The sequence below is a fragment of the Mustela lutreola genome, chromosome 13 (genome assembly GCF_030435805.1).
Source record: "Mustela lutreola isolate mMusLut2 chromosome 13, mMusLut2.pri, whole genome shotgun sequence".
NCBI classification, from domain to species: domain Eukaryota; kingdom Metazoa; phylum Chordata; class Mammalia; order Carnivora; family Mustelidae; genus Mustela; species Mustela lutreola.
The window spans coordinates 75,944,225-75,971,573 of NC_081302.1; the positions used below are offsets into that span (position 1 = coordinate 75,944,225).

Consider the following 27,349-nt stretch of genomic DNA (forward strand, 5'->3'; position numbering starts at 1 on the left):
CTGTCCCAAATGAAAAGACCTTTGTTTATGGCTTTTCCCTTATTTTGTGGTTTCGTGAAGAGGAATATTATACAGCATTTTCCACCACTGGTCTCAATCTTATTATTACTTTTTTTTAGAAGGAAGGCGGAGGCAGGAAGGGCAGAGGGAGAGAGAGAGAGAGAGAATCCCAAGCAGGATCCACACCCAGTGCGGAGCCTGATACCAGCTCCATTGTACAACCCCGAGATCATGACCCGAGCCAAAATCAAGAGTCAGACGATCAACCAGCTGAGCCCCCCAGGCGCCCATCCACCCTATTCTTTTCTGAGAGCTCCTCTTCTCTCTTTTTCATGGCTGAAGAGCCAACAGTCTCACAAGGGATCCCATTTCCCATCAGGTCTCCTTTAGGCCATGTGTTTTAAACATCTCATAATTCTCTTCCAACATAACACGTTATTATAAGGCTGCTTTTCACTATGTCTCAAATTATTCCACCGCTTGCCAACTTTTATTTTCTTTCATGTGCAAGTGCTTTGCCACGTGGCTTGACCTTAGGGTAAAATTCTCAGCAGAGAAAGCAGCAGCCCAGTGGCGATCCTTTGGAAACACTGGAATCATTTGCATTTTTAGGGCCATTGAATGAGTCCACCATTGCTTACTCCCCAAATTTGTCAGTCTTTGTAGCTTACCAAACTTGGATGTCTCTTCCCCATAGTTGTCCAAACCTCTGAAGTTTGACTGGATAAACACAGTCTCCTCTGTGTTCTTTGTGGAATGTTAATCCGACATCCTGCTTCCAGTTTTCTTGGGTAGCATTAGTCATCTTGAATCTATATTTGGCTCTTCTGGTCCCTTGTTCAGATACAGCTCTTAGCTTATCAATTCCTTTAAGAGGTATCAATCTGCAGGTACAATTTACCATGTACTTACAACTATAAACATCATCATCCTCATGGCTTCTGTTTATCAAAAATATATCATGTGCCAATTTTAAAGAATTTATCATTTCATTGTTATTCTCATAATAAAATGTACTTTTATTACCTAACAGCTACTAACTACCTAGTCTATGAGCCAGAGAGAAAATGAAAATGAGCAAAACTTAGCTCTTACCCTTGGAAAACTTAAACATAATAGATACAAGTCAGTTTGTAAATATGTAATGTGAATGCTATAAAATTCCATGAGCTACAAATTGGTGCCTCCACTTGGAGTGATCAGGGGACCTTCATGGAGGAGGTGTCATCTGAACTGGAATCTGATGGTTGAAGAAGAGGTTTTTTTTTTTTTTTTTTTAAGATTTTATTTATTTATTTGACAGAGAGAAATCACAAGTAGTCGGAGAGGCAGGCAGAGAGAGAGAGAGAGGAGGAAGCAGGCTCCCTGCTGAGCAGAGAGCCCGATGAGATCATGACCCTGGACCCTGAGATCATGACCTGAGCCGAAGGCAGCGGCTTAACCCACTGAGCCACCTAGGCGCCCCTGAAGAAGAGTTTTGATGCTGACAATTAATTTGGCCAAATTGCATGGATATGTTCTCTAAGTTAGGAGTACAGATGCTTGGCTGAGTCACGAAACAGGAATCCCTGGTCAGATTGACAGGCCAATTTAGGAAACAACAAGCAGATTTTTGTGGAAGGAACAGGAAGAAAACACATGGTGTGCATTAATTTAGTCAAACAGCTCAATTTAAAGATCGGCAGATTTATTTACTCAGTGGTAAATTGGATTAAAGTTCTGTTTCATGCCCTTCTCTGGACAATGTGGTATTTATGTATAAAATGCCAAGACTGTCTTTCAACTTATGGTATCATGAGAAGAAATAAAATTGTGAAAATCCCTTGAAAAGACTAAAAACTGAAGGAGGTGTTCATATGTGGAAAATGTAGACTGCACCCCATGGATAAATATGTAGACCAATGTTGTCACAAACTCTGATCTAAAACCTCCACCAGCAGCCAACACGATAGATGCTTCAAGTTCTTACGCTGGTACTGTCACCAGATTTCCTTGAAGTACTAGTTCCTACAAAAATAACTCCACATCAAATTTTACTTGAGCCTTTGAGGCTAATGGTTTAACATAGATGCATGAAACTACCTGAGTCTGCATCTCTAAGCTCAAGGACCCAAACAAAGCTCTTGAAGCTTAAGATCATAAAATTAACTGACATAGAACTTGACAGACTGGGGAGAGCTGGGTATGTGGGGCATCCACGTGAGCTACCACCTTACTCAGCTTTGGATAGCAAATGCTACAGAGCTCCCTCCTTTCCTCACCCCCTAAATTCCATTTTCCATGGTCTTGGTTTCTTTGGCCATCTCCTCCGTTGCCAAGCATCTGCCCAATGCTAGACACTGGGGCTCAGTGATGAAAAGACAGTGGAAAACAAAAGTGAGAAAGTCAGCAAATTCACTACAAAACGTTAAGTGTTGGAGTAGAGGCAGGCATGAGGTGATGCAAGAATAACAAAGAAGGGGCAAAGAACATCAGATGCTTTCCAGAACATCTACATTTGCCTTGGCCTGAATATTAGGAAGTGAATGCGAGCTAAGTGACAGGTCAAGAGAGTCACAGGCAAAGTCATGGAGGCTTATGAACCGTCAATAGACAAGGATGTCTCCCACAAAAGATGCCCTTAGGGATGCAGCAGTGACAGAAACTGGGAAAAAAATAGGCAGGGGCCAGATCATAGAGGTCTTTTCTTCACGAATCATCCATGTACATCTTCTAAGTCAAAGTTATATTTACTTTACCCAGCATACATGCTTCTGTTGGCCCTCACAGCAAATTTACGTAGGTTGATTTGGTTGCCAACATTTGGAAATCATAAGCTTTAACATGAAAAATCCAGATTTCTGTTGATGGAACTAGAATATTATGCTAAGTGAAATACGTCAATCAGAGAAAGACAATTATGATTTCACTCACATGTGGAATTTAAGAAACAGAACAGAGGATCATAAGGGAAGAGAGGGAAAAAATGAAACAGGACAAAATCAGAGAGGGAGACAAACCGTAATGGACTCTTAATTGTAGGAAACAAACTGAGGGTTGCTGGAGGGGAAGAAGGTGAGGGGATGGGGTAACTGGGTGACAGGCATTAAGGAGGGCACATGATGGAATCAGCACTGGGTGTTATAGGCAGCTGACGAATCACTGACCTCTACCTCTGAAAAGAATAATATGTTATATGTTAATTAATTGAATTTAAATTTTTTAAAACACTCAGAAGATGGGGCACCTGGGTGACTCAGTCAGTTAAGTGTCCAACTCTTGCTCTCAGCTCAGGTCTCAATCTCAGGGTAATGAGTTCAAGACATGTGTTGGGCTCCACGCTGGGCATGGAGCCTACATTAAAAACAAAACAAAACGAAACAAGAGAAAAAGCTACCCTCAGAATACAGCAATGGACTCAAATTCCCCGACTCCAGTTGGTTGGAGCTAAGTTAATGCTTCCATGTTTAGATAGGAGACAGGCTTTCTGCACTCCACAGACACAGTCCCTCTCCCATGATCTCATCCCCAACTCATTTATGTTATGTGCCCGGCCCCTGAAGACATCGACACTTGCAAATCCTGCTCTGTGCCCTGTTGGTCCAATCTGATACAACTTCTTTCAATAAAGGGAAATAAATCATGTTTTAACAGAAATTGTTATGTTTTTAGTGGTTGAAAATTACTTAGGGGATTCCTCTAGAAGCAAGCAGATCTACAATTAAATGGTTTCATCTCAACAACACGAAGTAGAGCATCATGTTTCTAAGTGAGTTCTACTTGTTAGTTTTAATGATTAACACCTACAGGGAAACAAAATTCATTTAGGGTGACTCTTCAAAGAACCCAATACCATTTTGCATAACAACAAAATTATAACCTATCTAGGAATAAATATAACTGAAAAGATATTTAAAGAGAAAATCATAAAGCTATCAAATGACATAAAATAATGCCAAAATAATTCAAAGATATTTGATATTCTTGGAAGGGAATATTTATTTTTAGAAGATTTTATTTATTTATGTGAGAAAGAGAGAGTGTGAATGAGTTTGGGGAGAGGCAGAGGGAGGAAAGAGAATCTCGAGCAGACTCTTCACTTAGTGTAGAACCCAACACGGGTCTCGATCTTACAACCCTGAGATTATGACCTGAGCCAAAATCAAGAATCAGCTGCTTAACTGCCCAGGTGCCCGGGGAATAATTATTAGTAGAACAATTTTTGAGCCATTTTTGCTCATTTTGCAAGTCAAAAATATTGGCAATTTTATTTGTTTCAACCTAAAAATAAATATGACAGTTTCCCCCAGATTAGTACATAAATTCAATAACATTCTCATCTATATCCCAACAGTGCTTCTCACAGAATTTGATAAGCTAAACCTGAAATCCTTATGGACATATAAAGGGCCAAGACAATTCTGAAGAAGAAGGGGTCATATCAGATCAAATACGATGAAGCATTGTTAAGCAATCATAACTTGTGGGGGATAATAGGTTATTGGAAATAAATAGGAAACCTAAAAACAGAACCACAAGTATATGGGAACATAGTATCTGACAGAACTGACAGCATAACTCAGTGGGAGAAGAACAGATTATCAGTAAATGATGCTGGAATAACTGGCTATTTATAGGGTAAAAATTAGATTTAAAAAAATTTTTTAAGCTTTTATTTATTTATTTGACAGAGATCACAAGTAGGCAGAGAGGCAGGCAGAGAGAGAGGAAGGGAAGCAGGCTCCCTGCTGAGCAGAGAGCCCAATGAAGGGCTCAATCCCAGGACCCTGGGATCATGACCCTCGCCAAAGGCAGAGGCTTTAACGCACTGAGCCACCCAGGTGCCCCTAAAAATTAGATTTTTAACTCACCCCTCACATACCTCTCCCTAAAAGAAAATCCAGGTGGATTAAAGACCTAAATGGAAAAAAACAGTCTCTAAATAAATCTTTTTAAGATATATATTTTTTTAATTTTTAAAAGAAAGTATATAATTAGAGTAGGAAACCACCTTTTTAAAGCAAGCAACAGGTGCACCTGGGTGGCTCACTCATTTGAGAAGCTGATGTGATTTCAGCTCAGGTCATGATCTCAGGGTCCTAGGTTCGAGCCCCACATTGGGCTTCACACTCAGCTAAACTCTGCTGGTGGATTCTCTCTCTACCTCTGCCCCTTCCCCTGTTCATTCTCAATCTGTCTTTCAAATAAATAAATAAATCTTAAAAAAAAAAAAACAATTAGCAAAAAGCACAAAGGATAATGGAAAACATGAATAAATTTGACTACATTTGAATTTTAAGAGCATTTGTATTGACAATTCACCATAAACATTTAAAAGACTATTTATAGAATAGGGGAGGAATTGCAGCATATTTAACTAACAAAGGATTGTTATCCAAAGCATTTAGAGAACCCAGGATCATCAAGGGAAGACACAAATAGGTTAAAAGAAAAATGGGCAAACAACATGAAGAAGTAATTCACAGGAAAAGCAGTCCAATGGCCAATAAAATTGGAAAAAGATGTTCCATCTAACTAGTAATCAGAGAAACATTTGTTAAACCCATAGAGAGATGCCATCTTACACCCACCATGTTGCCATCAATTACAATATTTGTAGTACCAGGTATTGGGAAGTATATGGAGGAAGGGGAGCTCTTCCTCAGTGCTGGTAAAAGTATAAATCAGTATATTTTTGGAAGACAATTTTGTAATCCTATGCCTAGAGCTGAAATCCGTGTACTGTATAACCCAGCACAGAGAGATCTTTGCAGAATCCTGTATACATAGCTGAGTCAGATGTGCATTGCAGCTTTCATGCATGAGAATGAAACACACCAACTTCAGGAAAGCTAGCTTATAGTAGAGAAGTAGACCTTTTTATACCATGAAGTGGTTTTTGGTGTTTTTTTTTTTTTAAAGATTTTATTTATTTGAGGGTGCCTGGGTGGCTCAGTGGGTTAAAGCCTCTGCCTTCGGCTCAGGTCATGATCCCAGGGTCCTGGGATCGAGCCCCACATGGGGCTCTCTGCTCCGCAGTGAGCCTGCTTCCTCCTCTCTCTCTGCCTGCCTCTCTGCCTACTTGTGATCTCTGTCAAATAAAAAAATAAAATCTTTAAAAAAAAAAAAAGATTTTATTTATTTGACAGAGAGAGACACAGTGAGAGAGGGAACACCAGCAGGGGGAGTGGGAGAGGGAGAAGCAGGCTTCCTGCTGAGCAGGGAACCCAGGACCCTGAAACCATAACCTGAACCAAAGACACGCTCAATGACTGAGCCACCCACGTGCCCCACCAAGAGTTCTTTTTAAAATGAGTTAAAAATGAACTCCATTGGGGCTCGTGGGTGGCTCAGTGGGTTAAAGCCTCTGCCTTCGGCTCAAGTCATGGTCCCTGGGTCCTGGGGTCAAGCCCTGCTTCGGGCTCTCTCTCTGCTCAGCAGGGAGCCTGCTTCCCTTCCTCTCTCTCTGCCAGCCTCTCTGCCTACTTGTGATCTCTATCTGTCAAATAAATAAATAAAAATCTTTATAAAAAAATGAACTCCATCTACCTGTATCAACAAGGATACATATTAAAACATCATTGAATAGGAAAAGTTGAAAATAGGTATATACTGTATGGCACCATTTATTTAGAAATTTTAAAGCCACAAAACAGTATTATACATTCTACAGAGGTACATATCTGTGTAGCAAAAGCACAAAAACATGCATGAGAATGAAACACACCAACTTCAGGATAGCAGTACCTCTGGGGAGAGAAGGAGAAAAAAGGGACAAAGTATCTACACATTTTATTCATATAAAAGAGACAGGGGGTATTAGAGCAAATATGGCTAAATGTTGACATCTGATTATCTTCATGGTGGATACATGGGTTCTATTTTTCCTGCACTTTTAAATGTCTGAAATGAATCACAACGAAAAAGTTAAACTAAGAAGAGCGCCCTTTGTAGAAGATGAGCTCCTTAGAGAATAGCGCCTGTATCATACGTATAAAGTGAGTAGCAACAAGCTAAGGCATTAAAAAGAAACAAGAGCACACAACTTAGAATAAGTACGGCTGAGGGGAAGAAAAAGGGTTGTAACTGGTGAATGTCTGAGAGAAGGGAAATCGATAGCAAGAATAGACAATGAGCAAGTGCCCGATGAGGGCTCTGAGTGTCCTCCTGATGGGGATGCATTAACCTCTGTGCCACTGGTCAGAGTGTAGTGTGAGGGCAAGTTGGGAAGAAAGGTGTTGCTGGTGGCCCGGGACACCCTCTGACCCTGCCTCCTCCTCCACATGAAGGAGGAAGGACACTGATCCAGGTGACGTTAGCTCATGGCATCCTTGGCATGATCTGCTCACCTTCACAACTACAGCCCTGTCTCCTTAGGTGAAAGCCCAGGCCCTGGGCTTTATTTATTTGTTGTATCAACCTTAAACCAGGATTGGAGTGATAGAAAGTTGGCTGAGGGCCAGGTCTACTGCAACGAAGACGGTGGTGAGTAGCAGGATAGCTGCTGCTAGGAACGATCACTGCCCTTGGCCACCTGCTCTCCAGCCAGCTTTTCCTTTTTGCAGTTGCCATGTTTGCCATATCTTGCACTTTCCAGAGCTTTCTTTGAAATTATCTCAATTGATCCTCATAGCAATCCCATAAAATAGACAAAGCAGGTACTATTCTCAATTTACAGATGGGGAAACAGACCCAAAGACATTAAATGATTTAACCAAGTTACAGGGGAGAGTCTCCTGTTCCACCCCATTACCTGGACTTAGAATATCAGAATCGCCTTGCACCCATCTCTGTCCATTCTGCATTGAGTAGGGCAGCCCTTCCTGTAGATTGTTTCTACAAAGAGTCCATTTGCATTTTTTCCTCTCCACTTCCTTTCCCACCATCCAGATTTGGATCCTCAGCATTCCTTGCCTGAATTACAGCTAGTGAGCTGGACTTCCAGATGCCTCTTTTCCCTTATTCCAGTCTACCCTGCATTCTCATTCTAGACTAAACTTCCTTAGACATTGCTTTCATTATGTCATTTCCCTGCTCAAAAATTTTTGTGAGCCCCTCTTTTCCTCAGCTAGGATTTCAAACCTCTCCTTAAGCTGAACCCACCTTCTCCAGTCAACCACTCCAAATGCATGCTTTGAAAGTAAAAATGGCTAACAAGTCATCTATCAAATCAGCAAAAGTTTGTGTTTTCTATTTTTTTTAGATGATCCCATAAAATAGTGTCTCAGCCTTGCCGGTAGACATGTTCATGGGTATAATCCTTTTGGAAGGCATGTGGTTATAAGAATCAAGAGCTTTTGACCTAATAAATCTGCTTCTGGAAATCTCTTCTAAGGAAGTAATCTGAAATACAGAAAAACCTTTATGCTGAAAGATGTTAATTACACTGTGACTTAGAGTTAAGAGCAGTTAGGTACAACCCTCCTATGGCTTTCTTCTGTGCTTAGAATAAAACCGCAAATCCTTACCATGGCCTGTGGTCATACCTGATCGAGCCCAGCCAGTTCTCTCTCCTGCTTGCTAACCAAAGTCGACATGGTCTTTTTACTGTCCCTTAAACAATTCCATTCCTGCCCCAGGGACTTTATAGTCGCTACTCCCTGTGCCTTCAACGCCCTTTCAGATCTTCAAATAGTGCATTCTTCCTCATCTTTGAGGTCTCTACTCTGATGTCACCTTTTCAGAGAACCTTCCCTAAGCACCCTCCATGCCCTGTGGTCCCCTTACCCTGGTTTTGTTTCTTCACAGGTTTTGTTCCTTGAAATTACTTATTTATCATTCTCCCAAACTAGAATTTAAGCCCTTTGTAGGCAAGCATTCATTTGTCTTCCTTATTATCCTACGGTTCTAGTATAGTGGCTAGTAAATGGTAAGAGCTCAAAAATATCATATGAATGAACAAAATGTGTTAAAAAGTCCACTTTAGAAAGAATAAAGGGAAAATAGCTGGGAGGAAAAACTGTAGGTTTGTTTTAAATGTTCTTTATGCTTTCCAGAACAAGAATTCAATGCCCATTCATGTCAGCGGCAGGCTCTCTTGCCTGCCCTTCTCCCTGCTCCTCTGATAATCCTTGGAATCTCAGCCCAAGGCCCACCTCCTCCACAATGCCTTCCTGAGTTTTCCTATTCCTTACCGATCTTCTTCCCCTCCCAGGTTTTGCATTTAATTGGGTATGCCATGCTACATTTATTAACTCTCATTCACAAAATACTTTCTGTTTGCTGTGTGTGTGTGTGTGTGTGTGTGTGTGTGTGTGTGTGCGTGAAACACACACACACAGAGAATATGTATGTATGTGTGTTTGGTAGGAATTCATTGTCCCTCCTTAGCAGATATTGGGGTCTTAGCCTTCCCCCTCCCCTAAGGTCTAACATAGACTACTATCAGAGTCAATACTTGATAAATATTTGGTGATAGTCCTTGGTGTTGAGGCCACTGGGTCTTCAAGCTGGGCTCTGAAAATTTTTGGTGCTCATTCTATTACATGATGCTTGGTAGTAACCCTTTAGCTCAAATTTACGGAGCACTTAACCCCTGTGTCCTGCGCTAGCCATTCGTGTACCTGGCAGGACTTGTTTGCATTTTCATCTTAAGGTTGGAGAAACTGAAACAGAAAGGTGAAGTAGCTTGCCTAGAGAGACAAAGCTGGAAGGGCTAAGACCTGGACTAAAACACCGCCTGAGCTCTTCCCCTCTCCAGCCAGTGAAGCAGGACTTCCTTTGGCCCCGAGGCCACAGATGTGTGTCCGTGCAGCTGTGGGCTCTCGGTCAAGTTACTTAACCTCCCCAGATGTTTCCACGTTTGTAAAACGGAGACCCTAAGACCTTAAGGGGTGGTTGTCAATGTCAAGATTCGAAGTGTCTGTAGCAGCCTCACACGCAGCAGGCGGCGAGTCGATGGTGTCATCATTAGGCACGCTGCCTCCTTGACATCTGCTCCCAAAAGCGGAGTCTGGCAGCCCCATCTCGTTGCCCTCCACACAGTGAAGGGCCTGGGTCTTGTCTGCATCTCCAGGGCTGGGGTCCGAGCTCGGCGGCGCGGACGGAGGGAAAACAAATAAGCAGCCCAGCCCAAGGTTACCTAGAGCTCGGATTTCCTCGTCTGAACGCATAATTATAGGAAGAGGGTTGGATTACAGAAGTAGCTGTTTTTGTGTGTCACCCAGGCCCACTAATGTAAACATCTCTCACCCCGCAGGAATTATTTTAGGACCAGGAAGCAGCACGCTGTTTATTGAAAGAGTCACAGAAGAGGATGAAGGGGTCTATCACTGCAAAGCCACCAACCAGAAGGGGTCCGTGGAAAGTTCCGCGTACCTCACTGTTCAAGGTAAACAGCTGCTGCAGAAAGCAACAAGAAACAGATCAGACGTCTATTTCCCTGTTTAACTTTCCACCTCCCGGTCTCCCGCTGCTTCCAGCCTGTTCCTTTCTCTGACCTCCTCGCCCCTTCCCCTGCGGCTGTGGGAAGTGACCCTCTGGGGGGAGAGGGGCTGGCAAGGCCTAAGGGGAAGACACTGGCGGGGCCACCCACCGCCCCCCCAGGGCCATCATCTGAACCCCATCCCTGCAGGGAAGTAGTTCCCGGAACAGACCCTGCCACTGACCCACAGAGAACGACCGCAGTGGCCACGCTTGTGACAAAGAAATCCAGGAAGGCAGAGGGGTGTAGAGAGAGGGGGAACACCCACACGTTGGAAACTTGTTCGTTCTTTTTCCTTTTCCAGTTCCCAAGAGTTAGACATATGCTGCTCTCCTGAATGTTTTCACAAACTGTTTTCTGTGTGTGTGTGTGTTTTTAAAAACACGGAGCAGGCTGCAAAATATCATCAGGGAGAAGCCACACATAAAAAACAGACCACATTTGAGAAAACGATTCCAAGTGCTTCCTCTTTATAGACCTCAGACAGTTTGTTGAGCAGCAACATCCAAAGCAAATCCGAGCCAGCGCTGTGGCCCTGGGGCTCCCATTTGGAAAGTAGTTCAGACCTCAACTTCGGTCCTCGGGTGCCAGGAATCATCCAAACCTCCCATGTACAGTATCATAAAATATCAAATTGGCACCTCTTGAGATGTAAAGAGCTATGGCACATTGAGGTTTTACATAAAAAGACACAATTTGTTCGGTAGCCTGTTTCCAAGGGCTCCCCGGGAGACAACAGAATGAGCAAGTATGTGTTCCTGGCGGAGAAACGACATAGAAATCAGTTCTTCCGCCCTGGAAACTTGCACTGCTCGAAGGGTCTGACTCTGAGACTCCAGACTCCTTCAACACAGAGCATCAACCCCATTCTTTGCCAGGGAGATGATTTTAGAGAGCCTGCTGAAAAATCTAAAAAACTGTACCTCCACAAATGTATCCTTTCAGAGAAGGTCGAGGGTAGCATTCCCCCAGTATTTAGGGTGATGGTCCTGTTTCTCTCCCAAAAGGTCCTGTCTTTAAGAATTCTTTCAACTGGTCTGCTTACACACGGACAAAACAGATAGTCATGGAAAAAACAATTATGAACACCTCTCTTTAACACCTCCTTCTTCAAAGGATGGTTGGTTTACCTTCTAACAAGGATTCCAGATGTGGCCCTCAGGGAGTCACTGAATCAGGTCAGGGAGGCTGCAGATCTGAGAGAAGAGCAGGGAGGTTCCGGATCCTCAGTTCAGAAGGCATTTTCCCCCATATCCCCGAAAGGACGCACAGAATGGTTAGGAACCTCCGGACAGGAATGAGATGACTGATCTAAACCCGACAGCCAGGAAATGGCAGACATGCCCGCGAACTGGGTTCTTTAGACCCACTCCAGCCCCCATACCTGCCTTCCTTGTGGTCCATCCCCATGACCCTCATTCTTCTCTACCAGGGCATATAGGGCTGTGTCTGACCCAGTGACTAGGCAGCTTGGGACAGCTTGAGAGAAGCCCTTGCTTGAAGCAGGGATATTTCTGCAAGTTTGCAACTCTCCACAAAGACTTTACTTCCTTTCCCTTCACCTTTTCTGCCAGACTAGTCTGGGGTTCTCAGAAGCCAACTTGCTTCATGGCTTCTGCCCACAGTCATGACCACCACCATCCTTCTATTTGCCATAAGTCTAGCCTCCGGGAGTAGTCTCTCCTGCTGGGCTGTGTTTGTTGTCCAGGAGCAGAGCAGCAGCCCTGGGGAGACCCCCAGGCCGGACCAGACCCAGTGTGCTGGCCATCAGACCACCTGACTCACCACTAACCCTCCTCCCACCATGGCCAGTTTAGCAGTGGTCCTCCAGTACGAACAGTGGACTCAGATACTCATTCTCCTGCCTGCCCCCCCACAGCATGACTTTTGGATCATCAGTCAGTACTTATTTTATCCTGCTTTTTATTATTATTTGGGAATTGGCATGCCTCTCTTCCCTACTGAATTGTAGATGTTTTGAGACAGAACTGTGTCTGAACTGTCTGACTCCCTTAACCGTGCTGCATACTTAGCAAGAGGCTATTTATTTAGTACCTTTCCGTGCAGACACTGCTAGACAACTGGTATACCTAATCCCGTGAACTTGACAAGAACCCAAAGAAGTAACTAGTATTCATCTTCAGTCTACAGATGGGAAAATGGACGCTCCAGAAGGGTTAAATGATTTGCCCAAAGTCATACAATGAAGTCAGCGGGAAGGCTGGCCACAGTCCATGTCCTGTAACCTGGGGAGGGTCCCCTCTTCCTCCATCTGTCCCACTCCCTGAGGTGCCGTAGGAACTTGTCCTTGAGGCCTTAGTGTAAATTTGAGCCTACAGACTTTTTCAGTTATCCTGTCCTTTGGTTTTCTCTCTACCTGCTTCTTATTTCGACAGTGATTCCTTTTCCCACTAAATGCTTTTCTGAAGTCAGACAGCATGAAGAATTTGGCTGCCACTGATCATTTCTACACGCTTCCATCAGCCTGTGTCATTTGTTTCTGAGGAAAGGGGAGACCATTCTCACCTCAGTTGCCCATGTCGGCTGCCACTACGGACATCCTGACCCTGTCATCTCCTGACATCATCTCTCATCCTCCCGAACAGCCCTTCTCTCTCCTTCCATCCTCTTTCAGTTCTAGAGTGATTTTTTAAATGACTAATCTTATGACTCGTTACTTCCCTGCTTCAAATTGGCAGTGGTTCTGGATCGTGTCTCATCCTCATGCAGGCACAGAACGTCCTCCTTGGGCTCCTCCTGCGGCCTGGTGGCTTATCCCTCCCATCACCCCTGAGCTCCTCAGCTGTGCAACTGCTCATGACCCCCTGAAGGCACGCTGCCTCTCCTCTCATCTTCTGCCTACACACAGCACCTTCCTTTGGTCTCCACGGCCTTCCTTCTTCCTACTTTGTTCTTCCCCTGGACAACCCTACTCATCCTGACCACTCGTCTTTGCTTGCTTCAGGTGTAGAGGAAAGGACCTCCTGCCTTCCCATCCCTGTCCCCTTGGTACTCCCAGAGTACTTGCCGTGAATGTTTAATGCAATGCTTACCACAGCTTACTCTTCACTCCTCTCTCCCTAAGCATTCGATAAATGTGTTTGCTGGATGGATCTACTTAGAAAACCACCGAATGTCTGAAAAAAGATGCATATTGATAGATTGTACAGGGCAATAGAGATAAGCTAAATTCAATTTTTTCTTAACTCGACAACTTAGTTAGGCACCCGGGACTGTGCAGCATGTGGAACCTCGGTGTGCTTTCAAAACGTGGTTGGAGCAGGTTAAGGTGCACATGAAACAATTAGAACCAGATCAGTAAGAATTTTAAGCTCCTCAAGGCACCTTGGCTTAGTCAGTTAAGCACCTGCCTTAGTTTCGGCTCAGGTCCTAATCTCATGGGTCATAGGATTGAGCCCCATGTCAGGCTCTGTGCTCAGCAGGAGTCTGCTTGGATATTCTCTCCCTCTGCCCCTTCCCATGCACCCCCCCCCCTTTTACTAAATCAATAAATCTTCAAAAACACAATTTAAGCTCCTCCTAAGGGTAAAGTAGAAACACGAGTTTGTATCAAGCAGACTACACAGTGCTGCTGACAAGAGCTCAAGGAGTTCAGAGAGATGAGAAAGGCCATGGGGGTGAGCTGAGGTATAAAGGAAGCCTCACAGGCTGCTGGGTTGGCAAGGCAGAGGGGCAGTGAACCACGAGACAACTGTGCGCCTTCTGTGTTGATATCTCCCTTGGCAACAATAACGTCAAGGTAATTTTAAATATTTCCTCTTGTCTAGCCACTGGCTCTTCTGAGAAACTGGTACTTTTGATTTATGACCTCTTTCCGCTTGTGTGGCACGAATCTGATAGCACTTGGAGAAATGCTATAGCTTGCAACGTGGTTCTTTCTTTTCGACTCATTATTGTCCCCAAGTGCCATGCTTTTTGAGTTCTTCTGTTTGCTTTTTCTAGATTTTCTGCCTTCTTCTTGGCTCACTTTTGTAAGTTCTCCTCCCCTTGCTCTGGCCATAACAGCTATATCCAACCTCTCCGCTTCAAAATTGTGGATAGCTGAGAAAACAGAGGCCCTGATCCGTTTTCGTCAAACTGCCAGAACTACTGTACCCATTCACACGTCCATGCAGCCGTATCCCAATACGGTCACGATGAAGTAGTGCAAGGAAATGAGGATGTTTAGTCTAAAAACCAAGGAGTGATATTATTGTTTTCCACAAATATTTGAGAAGCTTCAGACGGAGGGGAAGTTTTACTCCTCTGACACTCCAGAAGAGATACCCAGAACCAAGAAGGGAGATGGTGGTGACGTTTCAAGGAGGCAGGTGTCAGCTCCATTTTTGTGTGGGATAAGGAGAATTTTAAAAGTGGATCTTATTAGTTGGACGCGCTATCTTGAATAGATGTATTTGAAGCTCACGGAAGAAAAACTGGGTCCTTAGATGCTCTTCCAAAGTGTTCAGTGCAGGATGTGGCTAGTAATCTTATTACTAAAACTGGATCCTTGCTCTCTCTGGGGGCTCTCACTCTGGTGGCCATGGAACATTCCCTAGCTTTTGACTTGATTTCCCAATATATGCATATAGACCCTTCATGCCAACCTATCTTGTCAGGTTGAGTTTAGGAAACAAAACCAAGCAAATGAGCTGTGTCTGCGGCTATGTTTAACAGATTTAAAGAGGTTCGTGAATTAGCCAGGAAGGAAACTGTCTGCTCTTTTTATTTCCCTTGAAAAAGGATTCTTATACTCATAGATAAAACAATGTGTTATTTTTGTATCTGAAAAGGATGAGTGGACTGTGGAGTCAGAGTGGCTTCTTTAAATAGTCACAGGTCTTGTTTGGTTTGGACTGCACAGGAGCACACGTGGAACTCTCAAAGGGGAAGCTCTAACGTTAAAAACAACAACACAAAACTGTTCGTAACCAAAATAATTTCTGAAATTGACATGGCGCTCAATAGTCCCTGCGACTCAATGGAATGGTGTCCATGAAAGCTTGGCACATTCTCGACCAAGGACTTGAGATAAAGACCAAGGACCTTTAAGATGGCAAGTCAGAACCACAATTACATATAAATACATTCTTCTAACAGATTTAGGCCTTGCTATTGAAATACTATTTCAGTAGCCTTTATAATTACACAAGAGAAAATATGACATTAAACCTTCTTTTGGGGATGACTGATGGGTATGGGAATCCTGGAAAACACAGGACTGCCTTAGGGTCCCATAGTCTAAATGCTTAGAGTGGTAGTAGAGGTGACATTTGTAAAATTATGCCATTAATGCATTTCAGGAAAGGACCCATAGAGCAGGAAACCTACACTGTGTTCCTTCATCAATTTGGAGCGTAAAAAATAGGAAAAGCCCTAAATTGTCTTGGGTATGCAGCCACTCCCTTGTATCCCCCTTGGCCAGGCCAGCTTTTGAGTTCATTTCTTTCTGATGCTCCTTCAAGCCCAGAGGACCCTCCACATTAGCTCCTGTCTTCCTCGATTTTGCCCCAAATTCACTCCCCTGGCTCTCCTGGCACTGGGAAGGATGTGATAAACTAATTCACGTATAGATGTTGGTGACTGATGTCACTCTTCTCCTGGGTGTTGGCAACTCAGAAAAGTTCCCAAGGAGAGACCAGCACTGCCAATAGTGAGGTGAACTTGTTACTCACTAATTTCATGCAAGAGGGCTGGGGAACGGGATATGCATGCCTTTGTACTTCAAGTCTAAACAATGACATAAAGCTGGCCTTCATCAAGAATTCAAAAAATGGTGATGGAATTCAGTTCTAATAGCTTATGCTCACTAACATGCACTAGTCTACTCAACTTCTGTGACAACCCAATGGGGTTTTTTTTCCTACATGTGAGTCAGAATCTAAAGCACAGAAAGATCTAGGACTTTGTTCAGGGTTACAAAGCTAGGAGTGGCAGAGTGGAGAACTGGATCCATGTTGAACCATTCTGCCCTGCTGCCTCTCTGCTCTGAGAGAGCAGAGGACCCCCCTCTGAAGCCAGGTGCATCACCGCCCCTGAGCTGTGGCCCCTGGGCCAATTATTTACCTTCTTGGTGCTTATCTGCCAAATAGACTAATGATGGTATGCCCACCTTACGGGGTCGTAAGGATTATTAACACATTAAAATCGTATCTGGTCTATAATAGAAACTTTTTAAGTATTAGCTAACATTTTTATTTGTTAATATGATAAACCATATGAACTTCAACAAAACTTTCTGTATTTTAGTTTTCCTACACTTAATCAGGGAGTTACCCAAATGGGGTTCCAAACCACGAAGTTCCTCTTTGTCCTAAGGACCTAGGTCAAAGGATTTAGCTTTACCAGCTTTAACCAAAAAGTGTCTTAGACCTGATGGTGCATAATTGCAATTTTAAGTATCTTCCCCTAAAATTATTCTTAAAAACTTACTTCCAACTTAAATGAATACAGTATTTCTCTGTCCTTAAGAGAGGTTCCAAACCTGTATACAAAGATTCCCAAAAGGCTTCAAAAATAGTAGAAGAGGTAATTTGAATATTCCTGTGAGTCTTAGAGAAACTATGTGATAAGGTTAGCTGGATTATTGGTTATTGGATTTTGGATAAAAGGAGATAGCTCTGATTGACTGGTTCATGTGGAAGATGAGGTCTAGGTGTATCTGACTCATTTGCTTTTCATCTATATATAAATATTTGTTGAGACTTCCACTGGACCAATGCTGGAGATGCCAAATGAACACGAAACACACCCATCTCCTGATGTCTTCAGAATTCACTGGACAAGTAGCCCACATAAACTGTTACCTCAAATTAAAATAATGATCGCACCAGAGAACACCACCTAAGCCACCCTGGCAGGTATGAGGCAAATTTCTCAGGGAAAGCAGTTCTGTAGAAAACAATCGGTACTTGGCTGAAGTCTGAATAGTTTTAGAAAGAAGAGACAAACTGTGATATTTGCAGTAGGTTTGGATGAGAACCAAATTATCTTGTACTTGAAGTCCAAAAACTAATAAGGATTAAAAAAAAAAAAAAAAAAGGAAAGGGAGTGCTAGGGTTGGGAGGAAACTTCAAAAGAATCACTCCCCCTGGGGTCACACATTTCTCCTGTGAGCTGAGGTGCTGTTGTTACATCCACATGTGGAGGAAGATGGGGCACAGGGACCTTGGTCCAAGACATGGCTGCTTGCTTCCTGCCCTTTCCTGGTAAAACTTGGGCTCATCTCAAGTCAAGGCAAGTCCCAGAGCCAGAGGCCTTGGTCTTTTGCATGGGGGGTTGTTCCTAACCCCTGGGAAGAACCCCCAGTTCCATTGTGAGAGCTGAGTTTCTGGCTCTCCTGCTTGTTGATTCGGGCAGTCCGGGGCCACACAGTGCCAACGTGTCAGGGTTGGCAGGATGCTGCCGCAACCCAGAGTCCAGCTCGGTGCCTACTGACCCATCACAAAACCTCAGAGCAGGGTAGCCGGTCCCTGCAGTTGCAAGGGCTCTAGAGTAGGCACGTCACCCCTCAGGACTCAGTGCCTCCCCTGGGGGACATCCGCCTTCCTGTCCCAGGAGGCGGGATCTGAAGCCTGAAAGGGTAGCTGACCTGGAAAGCTCTGTGCAACAGGGTTAGCACTCAGTAACTAAAAAGTAGAGTCACCCTAACTCTTCAGAGGGGCCACCTTCTTGTCACTCGCCCATATAAAAATAACCTTGCCGCGTGCCCCGAAGCAGGCTTGCACACACCGCCTAGGAGAGCAATGTCCTGGAGCCCCGGCGCTGGCGCCTAGTTAGTGTCAAGCCCCACCCACACTTCCTCTGGCCTCCGTTCCCCCTGCCACGGGCAGCTGGGCCATTTCACAGACTGAGCTCGTCAGCAGTCACCAGCCAGTTGAAGCTGGGTCTAGTCAGACCCGTGTGGGGAGGTTTGACCTCTGAGAAAATGTCCAAGAGCTGTGCAGGAGATGCTGCTGACCTGAGTCAGTCTCCTCAACTTAAGACTATCCTAATGGTTACTTTCCAAACAAAGCAAACAGGACAGAGAGTGAGCGAGCGAGCACAGAGACTACATGATATCCTGATAAATTCCTAGTCTAGTTTTCAGTAAGCAGGGATAGAACGCGCAGGAGATCTTTCCCCTGTCATAAATGTTCGTCTTGAAGATGTTTTTGCATAAGTTGATTCTTTTTTTTTTTTTTTAAAGTTGATTCTTTAAATGTATAAGTGCACACAAACCCATTTGGTCCCACCGAAAGGAATCTTGCCTGAGTAAGGGCTGTGGAATTACTTTGGGGGTCAACTTCCTGCCCCGTGGAATGCAGTGGGAACATTCCCACGATGGGAGGGGGCCTCTCCCAGGGCATTCCAGCCAGGAGGCCTCTGCAGAGGTTTAATGCAGACAGTATCGTGTCCCAAGATGCTATCAGCCTCTCCAACAGCCAAAGGCCAGGAAGGCCTGAGCAGGTCACAATAAGATTCCACAGAACTTATTTGCAGCATAAGCAGAGAAGACTGTGAGTGTGTGTGTGTGTGTGTGTGTGTGTGTGTGTGTGAATACAACAGGGAAGCCTCAGACCTTTCACCTGGGAGAGGAAAGCCAACCTCCTATTAACTCGAGCTTACCTTATTCCCATTAAGGGGAGGCATACTGAGAGAAAAACTTATCATCCTTCGAAACTTCAAGAAAGCTGTTCTCAGTCCCGTGAGGGGCAGGGAAACACCCACAAGCTAATAAAGCAGCAAATGAAGCCAAACTCATCCATTTAGTCACCCACTAAACTCAGGATGCCGACTCAGGGTCAGTCAGGCACGCTTCCAAACACCAGAGACAGAGCAGTGAACAGAACCACAATCCTGCCGTCCGCTGCTCCGCTCGGGACTTTGAACCTGTTCCCCTGGTCAGAGGTCAATGTCAGCCTGTGAACTCTAGACCATACCTTTCATCTGCCACCCTATGCCAGCATCGAGAACAGAGCCCGCAACACATGTGGTGTTCCATGTGTTTATTGGATTAATGCCCATGAACAGAAATTTGACCCTGAACCCTTTAAAAGCTTTATGAGACTCTCCAGTGACCAAGCTCGTCCTACGTTACCCGCTCGCTCACCCAGACCGAGGAGCAGGGACATAAAGATGAGGGGGATGCGGCCGCAGCCCTTGGCAGCCTACGTTCTGGTAGAGAAACAGCAAGGGCCGAAGCGCGGACATGCAGAAGGGCTGGCCGATCTAAGAAACTCCAAGGATTTTGAGGTGATTGGAGCCCATGGGAGGAAGGCAGGAGAGGAAGATGAAGAGACAGGCAGGGCTGGGCACAAAGGAACCAAAGATTTGGATTTTTCTTCTGCCAGCCACAGGGACAGAGGTGGGGAGGGATGACATCTAGACAGAGGCAAGGTCACGCTAGCTCAGCGAGGGGGAGAGCCCTGGGGAGGAGTCAAGGCCGGTCAGGAAGGTAGTGCCGTGGTCCAGGTGACAGCTGGCTGGGACTCCAGGTAGGCGGTGAGAGCCCGGCAGGACAGGGCCATGGGAGGAGAAGGGGCGGGCCTTTGTGTTGCACTGGATGGAGAGAAAATGAGCTTTTCCCCTCTAGACGAAAAGGGCCACGGCGGCAGGGACCGCGGCCCGCAGGAAGCACGTGGGTGAGAAGGCAGGACGCCGCCGCTCCGCTTTCTAGCTTGTGCACTTGCTGCTCTTCAGAGAAACTTCCCTGGCTCCCGCTGCCAGCATGCAACTCGTGGTTTAAACCCTTCACACAGATGCTTGACCTCTCTGTGGTCAGGTCCCGGCCTGGCCTTAGACTGCCATGGGCACCCTGTCATTTCCCAGCTCTGGGTCCCCACTCCTGCTGTCCCCTCTGCCTCCGTGCCCTCCCCTGCCTCATCTCTGTAGGCCACCATCCATTTCAAAGGTCGCCTCTTTCAAAAAGCACTAGGCTCCAGCAACCCTCCTTTCTTTGTATTTTGCCTATGTCTCGGTTAGGCTGGGAGCGAGTCCCGGGAGTGTGACTACTTTCTCTCGCTCATCTTCCCATGGCCTCCGGACTGACAGTCACCTGCAGTAGGATTCAGCCACTCTTGCTGAGTTGAAACAAAGAACCCACAAGATGTAGCGCTTTGTGTAGGAGATGGGAATGTTCTTGCTACCTGCTTCGTAAGGGGGTTCTGAGGGCTGGCCGCATATTGAGGGCGCAAGGATGCCATTCATACCGTTTTTTAAAAAGATTTCATTTTTGAGAGCGACAGAGACAGAGCATGAGCAGAGGGAGGCAGAGGGAGAAGGAGAAGCAAGACTCCCCGCTGAGCAAGGAACGCAACACAGGGCTCAATCCCAGAACTCCAGGATCATGACCTGAGCCGAAGGCAGAGGCTTAACCGACCAAGCCCCTCAGGTGCCCCCACATCATTATTTCTAAAAGAGAGTAAGTTCCATTTGTTCTTCCCTAGCTTAATACGAGGGCTCTGTCTCCTTATAATGAGGTTAAAGGATAAAACATTACTTTAGAATTCTCCAGAAATTGTCCCCTGGAGTCTGTAAGGAGGGAACCACTGTTCTGGCCCCCCTGGGGGTATACTCTCCCAAATCCCAAAGATCTTCCTCTCTGGAGGCTTCCTCCTGAATGCTTTGGGTGGTTTCTTCTTGGCGATGGAGGAACTGATCAGCTTTTGACTCTGGGAAATGAGGCGATTGGAAAGGACCCCCTTGGCATCCCAGCCCCTACTGGCCAACTGCCGCTGCGAAGGTCAGAAATGGAGCCAGAAGTGGGGAGCAGGAGGTGGGCAGTCTGGCCCGCCTGTTCAAAAAGAAGCGAGCAGGCAATTGTGACAGTCCTTGAGTTTTATTTTTATTTTTAAAATCAAAGTAGAAGAACTTTGGGAGTCCCAAAGGAGCGCTTTTATGTCATTTTTATTATTATTTTTTTCCTTTTTAGAATTTCCTCTAAAACCCACTAGGGAGATTTCACGTATTCCAGATTTAGCCCTTGAATGGGCTTTTTGTTCCTGCCTTGATTTTTTTCCTTTTTAAAAATTTCTCCTCTGATTCTTAATTAGCTATTTCTGGGATTATAGAGTCTGCAAACTCAACCGCAGAATTTCTGGAAAGCCTTTTCATTTCTGCATGAGTTTATGATGCTAAGATCATGTACCCTTCTTGATTCAGAAGGTAAGAGAAGACCTGTCCCAGACTAACTCTTACGCCAGCAGGCTGGGTTCACCATGACGAACCATTTAGGGGCACTAGTTCTGTTTTCTAACATCACAAAGACTCAAAGTTGGACGATGCCTTTTGAGGGCCATCCTGATGTTTTTCTCTCTCCAGGGACCTCAGACAAATCTAACCTGGAGCTCATCACTCTGACGTGTACCTGTGTGGCTGCAACCCTCTTCTGGCTCCTGTTAACGCTCTTCATCCGAAAACTGAAAAGGGTAAGAACATTTCAGATGAAGTCCTAGGCTTCTTTTTACATAATGTTCTTAAAATGCTAGCCTCACGTCTAGAGCACGCACTAAGCCGGTGTCAGACTCCAGTCCCCTTCTCTCTGGCTTCTGATTCTGGTCTGGGGAACACCAAACATGAGTCATTAAAATGCCTCTCAACCATCAAGGGAGTGTATTCAAACCAAAACCTAGAGCAATGAACAGAGGACTATTTCCCAGAAACAGAAGCGATGTTTTTGATATAAACATAGGTCATAAAATCTTTAAAGTCAGCCTAAGACCTGCAAAGTGTTCTTATTCTCTGCCAAGAAATGAAACAGCAAAAGCAAAATAGAGACCCACCTCTGACTTACATCTCATAACATTATGGGAAGGCAGACAGCGCATGGCGGTTCCGGCGGTTCCCTGCGGAACCCTCCTCGGAGCCCCACCACACAGCTGCATTCTTTGCTGCAAGGTTCAGCCTGAACACAAGACATCAGCTTCCATCATTAGGCCTGCAGCCCCCGCTCGCTTCTCTGCGGTTCCAGGGAGGAGAGCCAGCACGCGCTCATCCATTCACTCATGCCTCCAACATGTACGCGCCTGCTCCATACGCAACGTCAGGGGGTCGCGCGACAGTGGAGAGGACATGCAGAAGGGTACAGTCGGAGAGGAGCCTGGCTTTCACCAGTTACACACACAAACATGAACCTGCCACTGGAGGCAAGCTGGCTGAACGTTGTCCTGGAAGGGGGCAGTCGGGCGAGAAGGGAGGGAAAAGTGCTTCAGGCCCAGGGAGAGCCGGGGTGAGGCTGGGGCAGGACAGGGGCACTTCAGGAACCAGAGCCTGACAGAGGCCAGTGTGACTGCCGTGGAGAGAACAAGGTAGGAGGTGAGGTGGGAGAGGAGAGGCGGCAGAGGCTGGGCACACAGGGCATGGCAGGCTGAGGTAAGAAATTCAGTCTCTATTCCGGGAGTCAAAGAAAGCCTGGAGGTTTGGGGGCAGGGACCAGTATTGTTAAGCAAAGGGAGGCAATCATCAGTGAAAAAGAGCTGGGTCTGGAAGGAGAATTTTGGATTCAGCAAGAATGGATCAGAGGCAAGGGTAAGGTAGAAGAACCCACCAGAAGACTTTCTAGTAGCCCAAGTGAGAAATGGTGGTAGCTCTTAGTCTCAGTGATTAAAACAAGACATGTTTAGCAGGTAAAACCAACAGGACTTGAAAAGTGTCAAGAAGGCCTCCTCCATTTCTAGAGATTTCTTAGCCCTCATTATCATGTCAGGTCTTATGATGAGCTCTTCGTGTACTATGTCAATTAATCCTTCCAAAAATGCAAGGAAGTAGATGTGTTAGCATTCCTACTATAGGGAGAAAGAGAGGTTCAGAGAGGTAAAATAACCTGTCCAGTCATAAAGCTAGCTAGAGTTGGAGTGGAGCGTTGAACCCAGGTTGTGTGACTTTAGGCTTAGTAACCAAACCAATGAGGTGCCCTTTATGGGGTTGGTATGAGAGGCGAGGCTCTGCGGGCATCCTCTGTGAAAATACGTAACATCAGGCATGGGCTGTGTGGAACGACTGGTCTACAGATGTGACAGTGAAGGCCACTGCTCTAGAATGGCACAGAGGCCACACCACCGGCATTTTAAAAGGGGAGACAGAGCATGGAAGGAAGTAGGTCTAACACAAGCAAAGCTTGCCAAATCTAGAAGGGAGGTCTAAAGCTTACAGAAGAGGGAGGGGGAGAAAAAACATTAGAGAAAATGAAGTTGAGAGAAAGAGTTTGAAGGCTGTGGCAGAAAGGAAAGGAACCGAAAGACTCAGCCCACCCTCCTCCCCATGGCCCAGAGGAGGGAAGGAACACCCAGGAGCAGAGCGGAAATAAGGCTGGAACAGTGAACCGGGACATTGAAGGTGGCCCTAGAACCTCTAAAAATTTGAAATCCTGATGTCAATAAGAAAGGAGGAGAACAAGCGATTATTCTCTCCAAAAGAGAATCCTTAGATAATTTGATGAATTGTGGGAGGCAAAGAGATACAGGTCCTCAAAAACTATTTCCATGTGGTTTCTGTAACCGCAAGTGAATTCCTCATTGATAGGGACTGGATGCTATCCTTTTACCCCACACTGCACAGGCCAGCGTGAGGTTGAGAGCTAACATTGATGGATGCTTCCTGTGTCCCAGGCCCCATTCTAACAGCTTGACATGGATGGTTTCATGCAATATTCACCATAGCCCTAGGAGATAAGCACTGTCATTATCATTATTCCGCAGATAAGGACACCAGGTTTAGAAAGGTTAAGCCACTTGCCGAGGTTGGGTGCTGGTCCAGAGCTGATCTGTGACTCGAGCCCGAGCCCGGCAGCCAGCAGCCTCTGTGCCTGTGCCCTGAAGCACTTCGCTGTGTAGCTTCCAAGCCAAACACCTAGTAGCTGCTCAGTGTTAATGTCAATCGGAAGAATAAATATTTGTCAACTAAGATTCTACTCTCCGACTCTCCTCAAGCCCTTACTTGAGGCTTGTCTGGTGTTTCCTCTCATCTGCCTTATTGAGATAAACCATAAAATTCCATAGGGGGACTGTCTTTCATTGCCTGATTCCCCCGTCTCTCTCAACACCTCCACCAGCTTCCCCACGTGTGCTCCTGAAACTGACACGTTCCTTGCTAGGCTTCCCCTAGCCTGTGCACTTTGAAGATTAGAGGTTGTTTCTTATGGCCTTCCTATAATGGACATTGGAAAAGTATAGTCATAAAACCTACCCCAGTGTCTCCTTCAGTGCACACCCAGGACCCTGGAAGAGGACTGTATTCCTTCCCAGTCTTCTAGACTCCCTCGAGCGTCCAATGAGCTGGCCCTCCCAGATTAGCACCAGTGGCAAATGTAGCTCTGGACCAATGTGCTCTGTGTCTTTCTCTGGTTTCCACTTCCCGTGGAGGCCAGGCTGAGCTTTCTGCTTCGAGCTATTTGTCACACATTTCAGTGATAATTTCTGGGAGAAGGAGACAGATTGCAAGTGATGGATGAGGTGAACTGTGACAGCCCAGAACAGGGTGAGTAAGAGCTGAAGAATGCAGGCAAGCGTGAAATGGTGTGTATGGAGAGGGTGACTTCTCTCCTGAACTCGGGTCCTGCCTAGGGAAGGGCAACGCAGGCTTCCAAAACTCATTTCACTGAAATGAAGCTGATAGAACTTCCAGGCAAGATTTTCCAAAACCCACTTTATATGGGTAAGCAGCCTTCTTTTCTCGAACTGATAGAAATGTCAACGTCACTTCTACATCCAAATTAACCAGCAACACAACCATAGATATGAATCTAAGACACTAAATGTAAATCCAGTTATCTATGCTCTGAAATAAAAGATCTTATCTGGCCTTGTTGTCCATTACCAAGATAACATAAGCACCTGAAGGCAGATGCTCGACTTCCTTACTTGACAATCCCGCTAATAGCCAAAGAGCTCAGGACACAGCTGTGTTTTCTTTTTCTTTTCTTTTCTTTTTTTAAAAAGATGCATTTATTTATCTATTTGATAGATCACAAGTAGGCAGAGAGACAGACGGAGAGAGATAGGAAGGGAAGCAGGCTCCCCACTGAGCAGAGAGCCAGACATGGGGCTCGATCCCAGGACCCTGTGACCATGACCCGAGCTGAAGGCAGAGGCTCCAACCCACACAGCCATCCAGGCGCCCCCACAGCTGTGTTTTAAGTCCCACGCCCTATAGACTCCTGGGGCATTGAAATAATCTATTTCTTATTGAAGGTTAATCTTACTCTGTTCTCACCGAGGGACCCTACAGTGTTTCCAGGTAGCTGCAGGAACCAAGGAGCCAGGCCTTCTGCATATATTTAAATGCTCCACATGAAATATGCATCTCAGCCGTCCTGAGCTCCAGGGCTCACTTCCCCACCTCTGACCTTTCTTGCAAATGGGAAAAGCCACAGTGACGCTTCTCACTGTTGGCCTGGCTTGTGACGTGTATCCTTGCTTGTACAGAATGGCCATGGAAACTTATTTTTGGTCAGTCATTTGGAATGATATTATAAAAATGCTTTGCACGTTTTGGAGAAGGAGTATCATGGGATCATTGTCTGAGAACAAGCAACAAGGTCACCAGAGAATCTGGGTGCATACTATCGGAGACAGTGTGGCCGAACCAGCCTACAGAAATGCGGCATGAGAAGAGCGAGGGGCTGTTTAATGGGAAGTGTGTCCTTCTGACGTGTATGCAGAGGAGTACTTTCTGTACCCACCACATGGTTTTGACCAAATGGGCCGAAATAGCAGCAGATGCTGCCAGATATTGTTTTTTAAGGGTTTTTAAAGCTGTTTCCTTGTTGGTGACTTTGAGATCTCTTTCCTTCCCAGTCTTCTTCTGAAATAAAAACAGACTACCTATCGATCATAATGGACCCAGATGAAGTGCCCCTGGACGAGCAGTGCGAGCGGCTCCCTTATGATGCCAGCAAATGGGAGTTTGCCCGGGAGAGACTGAAACTGGGTAACGTATCAGCAGATGCCTAAACCCACACCAAGCACCTACTGCATACAACACACTGTGCTCCAAGGGCTCCAAAAGTCAACTAGACTCGAGATTCTCCCCTCCAGCTGCTCACAGACTAGCAAGGGAGATGGGCACAGAGGGAAATAATTCTGACAGTATGCTGGGATGCCAGTACAGGGGACCAGGGAGGGGAACGCCAGGGTGGCTCAGTGGGTTAAGCATCTGCCTTGGGCTCAGGTCATGATCCTGGGGTCCTGGGATTGAGCCCCGCATCAGGAAGCCTGCTTCTCCCTCTCCTACTCCCCCTGCTTGTGCTCTCTGACAAATTATAAATCAATCAAAATTTTAATTTTAAATCAAAATTTATTTTTATAAAGGGGGGGAAGACAGGGGCCCTCACTTATTCTCGCCACAGTTTCTAAGCACCTTCTCTGAGCAGCAGACACCCGTCTAAGCCATGAGGCTACGCAGGTGTCTGAGTGCCTTCCCTCCAAAGGTGAAGGAGATTGCCACAGAAGGAGGTAAGTGAAGGGCGCAGATAGTTTCACCATGGGGCTTTCAAGTAAGGCACTCCTAAACAGGGACATTTTTGAGGACGTAGAAATTTGTGACCTAGAACACAATTCAAGATGGCAAGGAACAAACAGCACAACCAAACATGTGGTCAGAGTGTCAGCGCCTCTTCAAAGCTGTGGACCACATAGACCTGTCGGCACAAATCCACAGATTCTATACGCTTCATTTCTGTGGGTGTTTGAAACGTCCAGACAGAGAAGAAAGCCCCAGGGGTCATTTAAGTTTCATTTCTGAAGAGCAAGGATGGTTGTTCCCCTGTAAACATCAGGCAGCCATGCTTTCCTCCAGCTCAGACATCACGATGCAAATTAATCTCCAGCCTGGGGTAGCACAAAACAAAAGGAGCCTCGGTGACTCTTGCCCAAAATATTTGGACTGTGGCTTCTGAAAAATTTCTACTCACTCTTGTGTATGCCAGAATCATTAATAGTTGGAACCGACAAGGGATCATGGATCCAGTGT

General features: G+C 45.6%; 1 protein-coding gene across 1 annotated transcript in view; it reads left to right on the top strand.

Annotated features, from left to right (window-relative positions):
- FLT1 (fms related receptor tyrosine kinase 1) overlaps positions 1–27,349 on the top strand; it is a 177,076-nt gene that overhangs the window by 116,639 nt on the left and 33,088 nt on the right. The window contains exons 15-17 of the mRNA XM_059144865.1: positions 10,178–10,309; positions 21,704–21,810; positions 26,176–26,308. Coding sequence (XP_059000848.1) covers positions 10,178–10,309; positions 21,704–21,810; positions 26,176–26,308 — 372 coding nt within the window. The remainder of the gene's footprint in view (positions 1–10,177; positions 10,310–21,703; positions 21,811–26,175; positions 26,309–27,349) is intronic.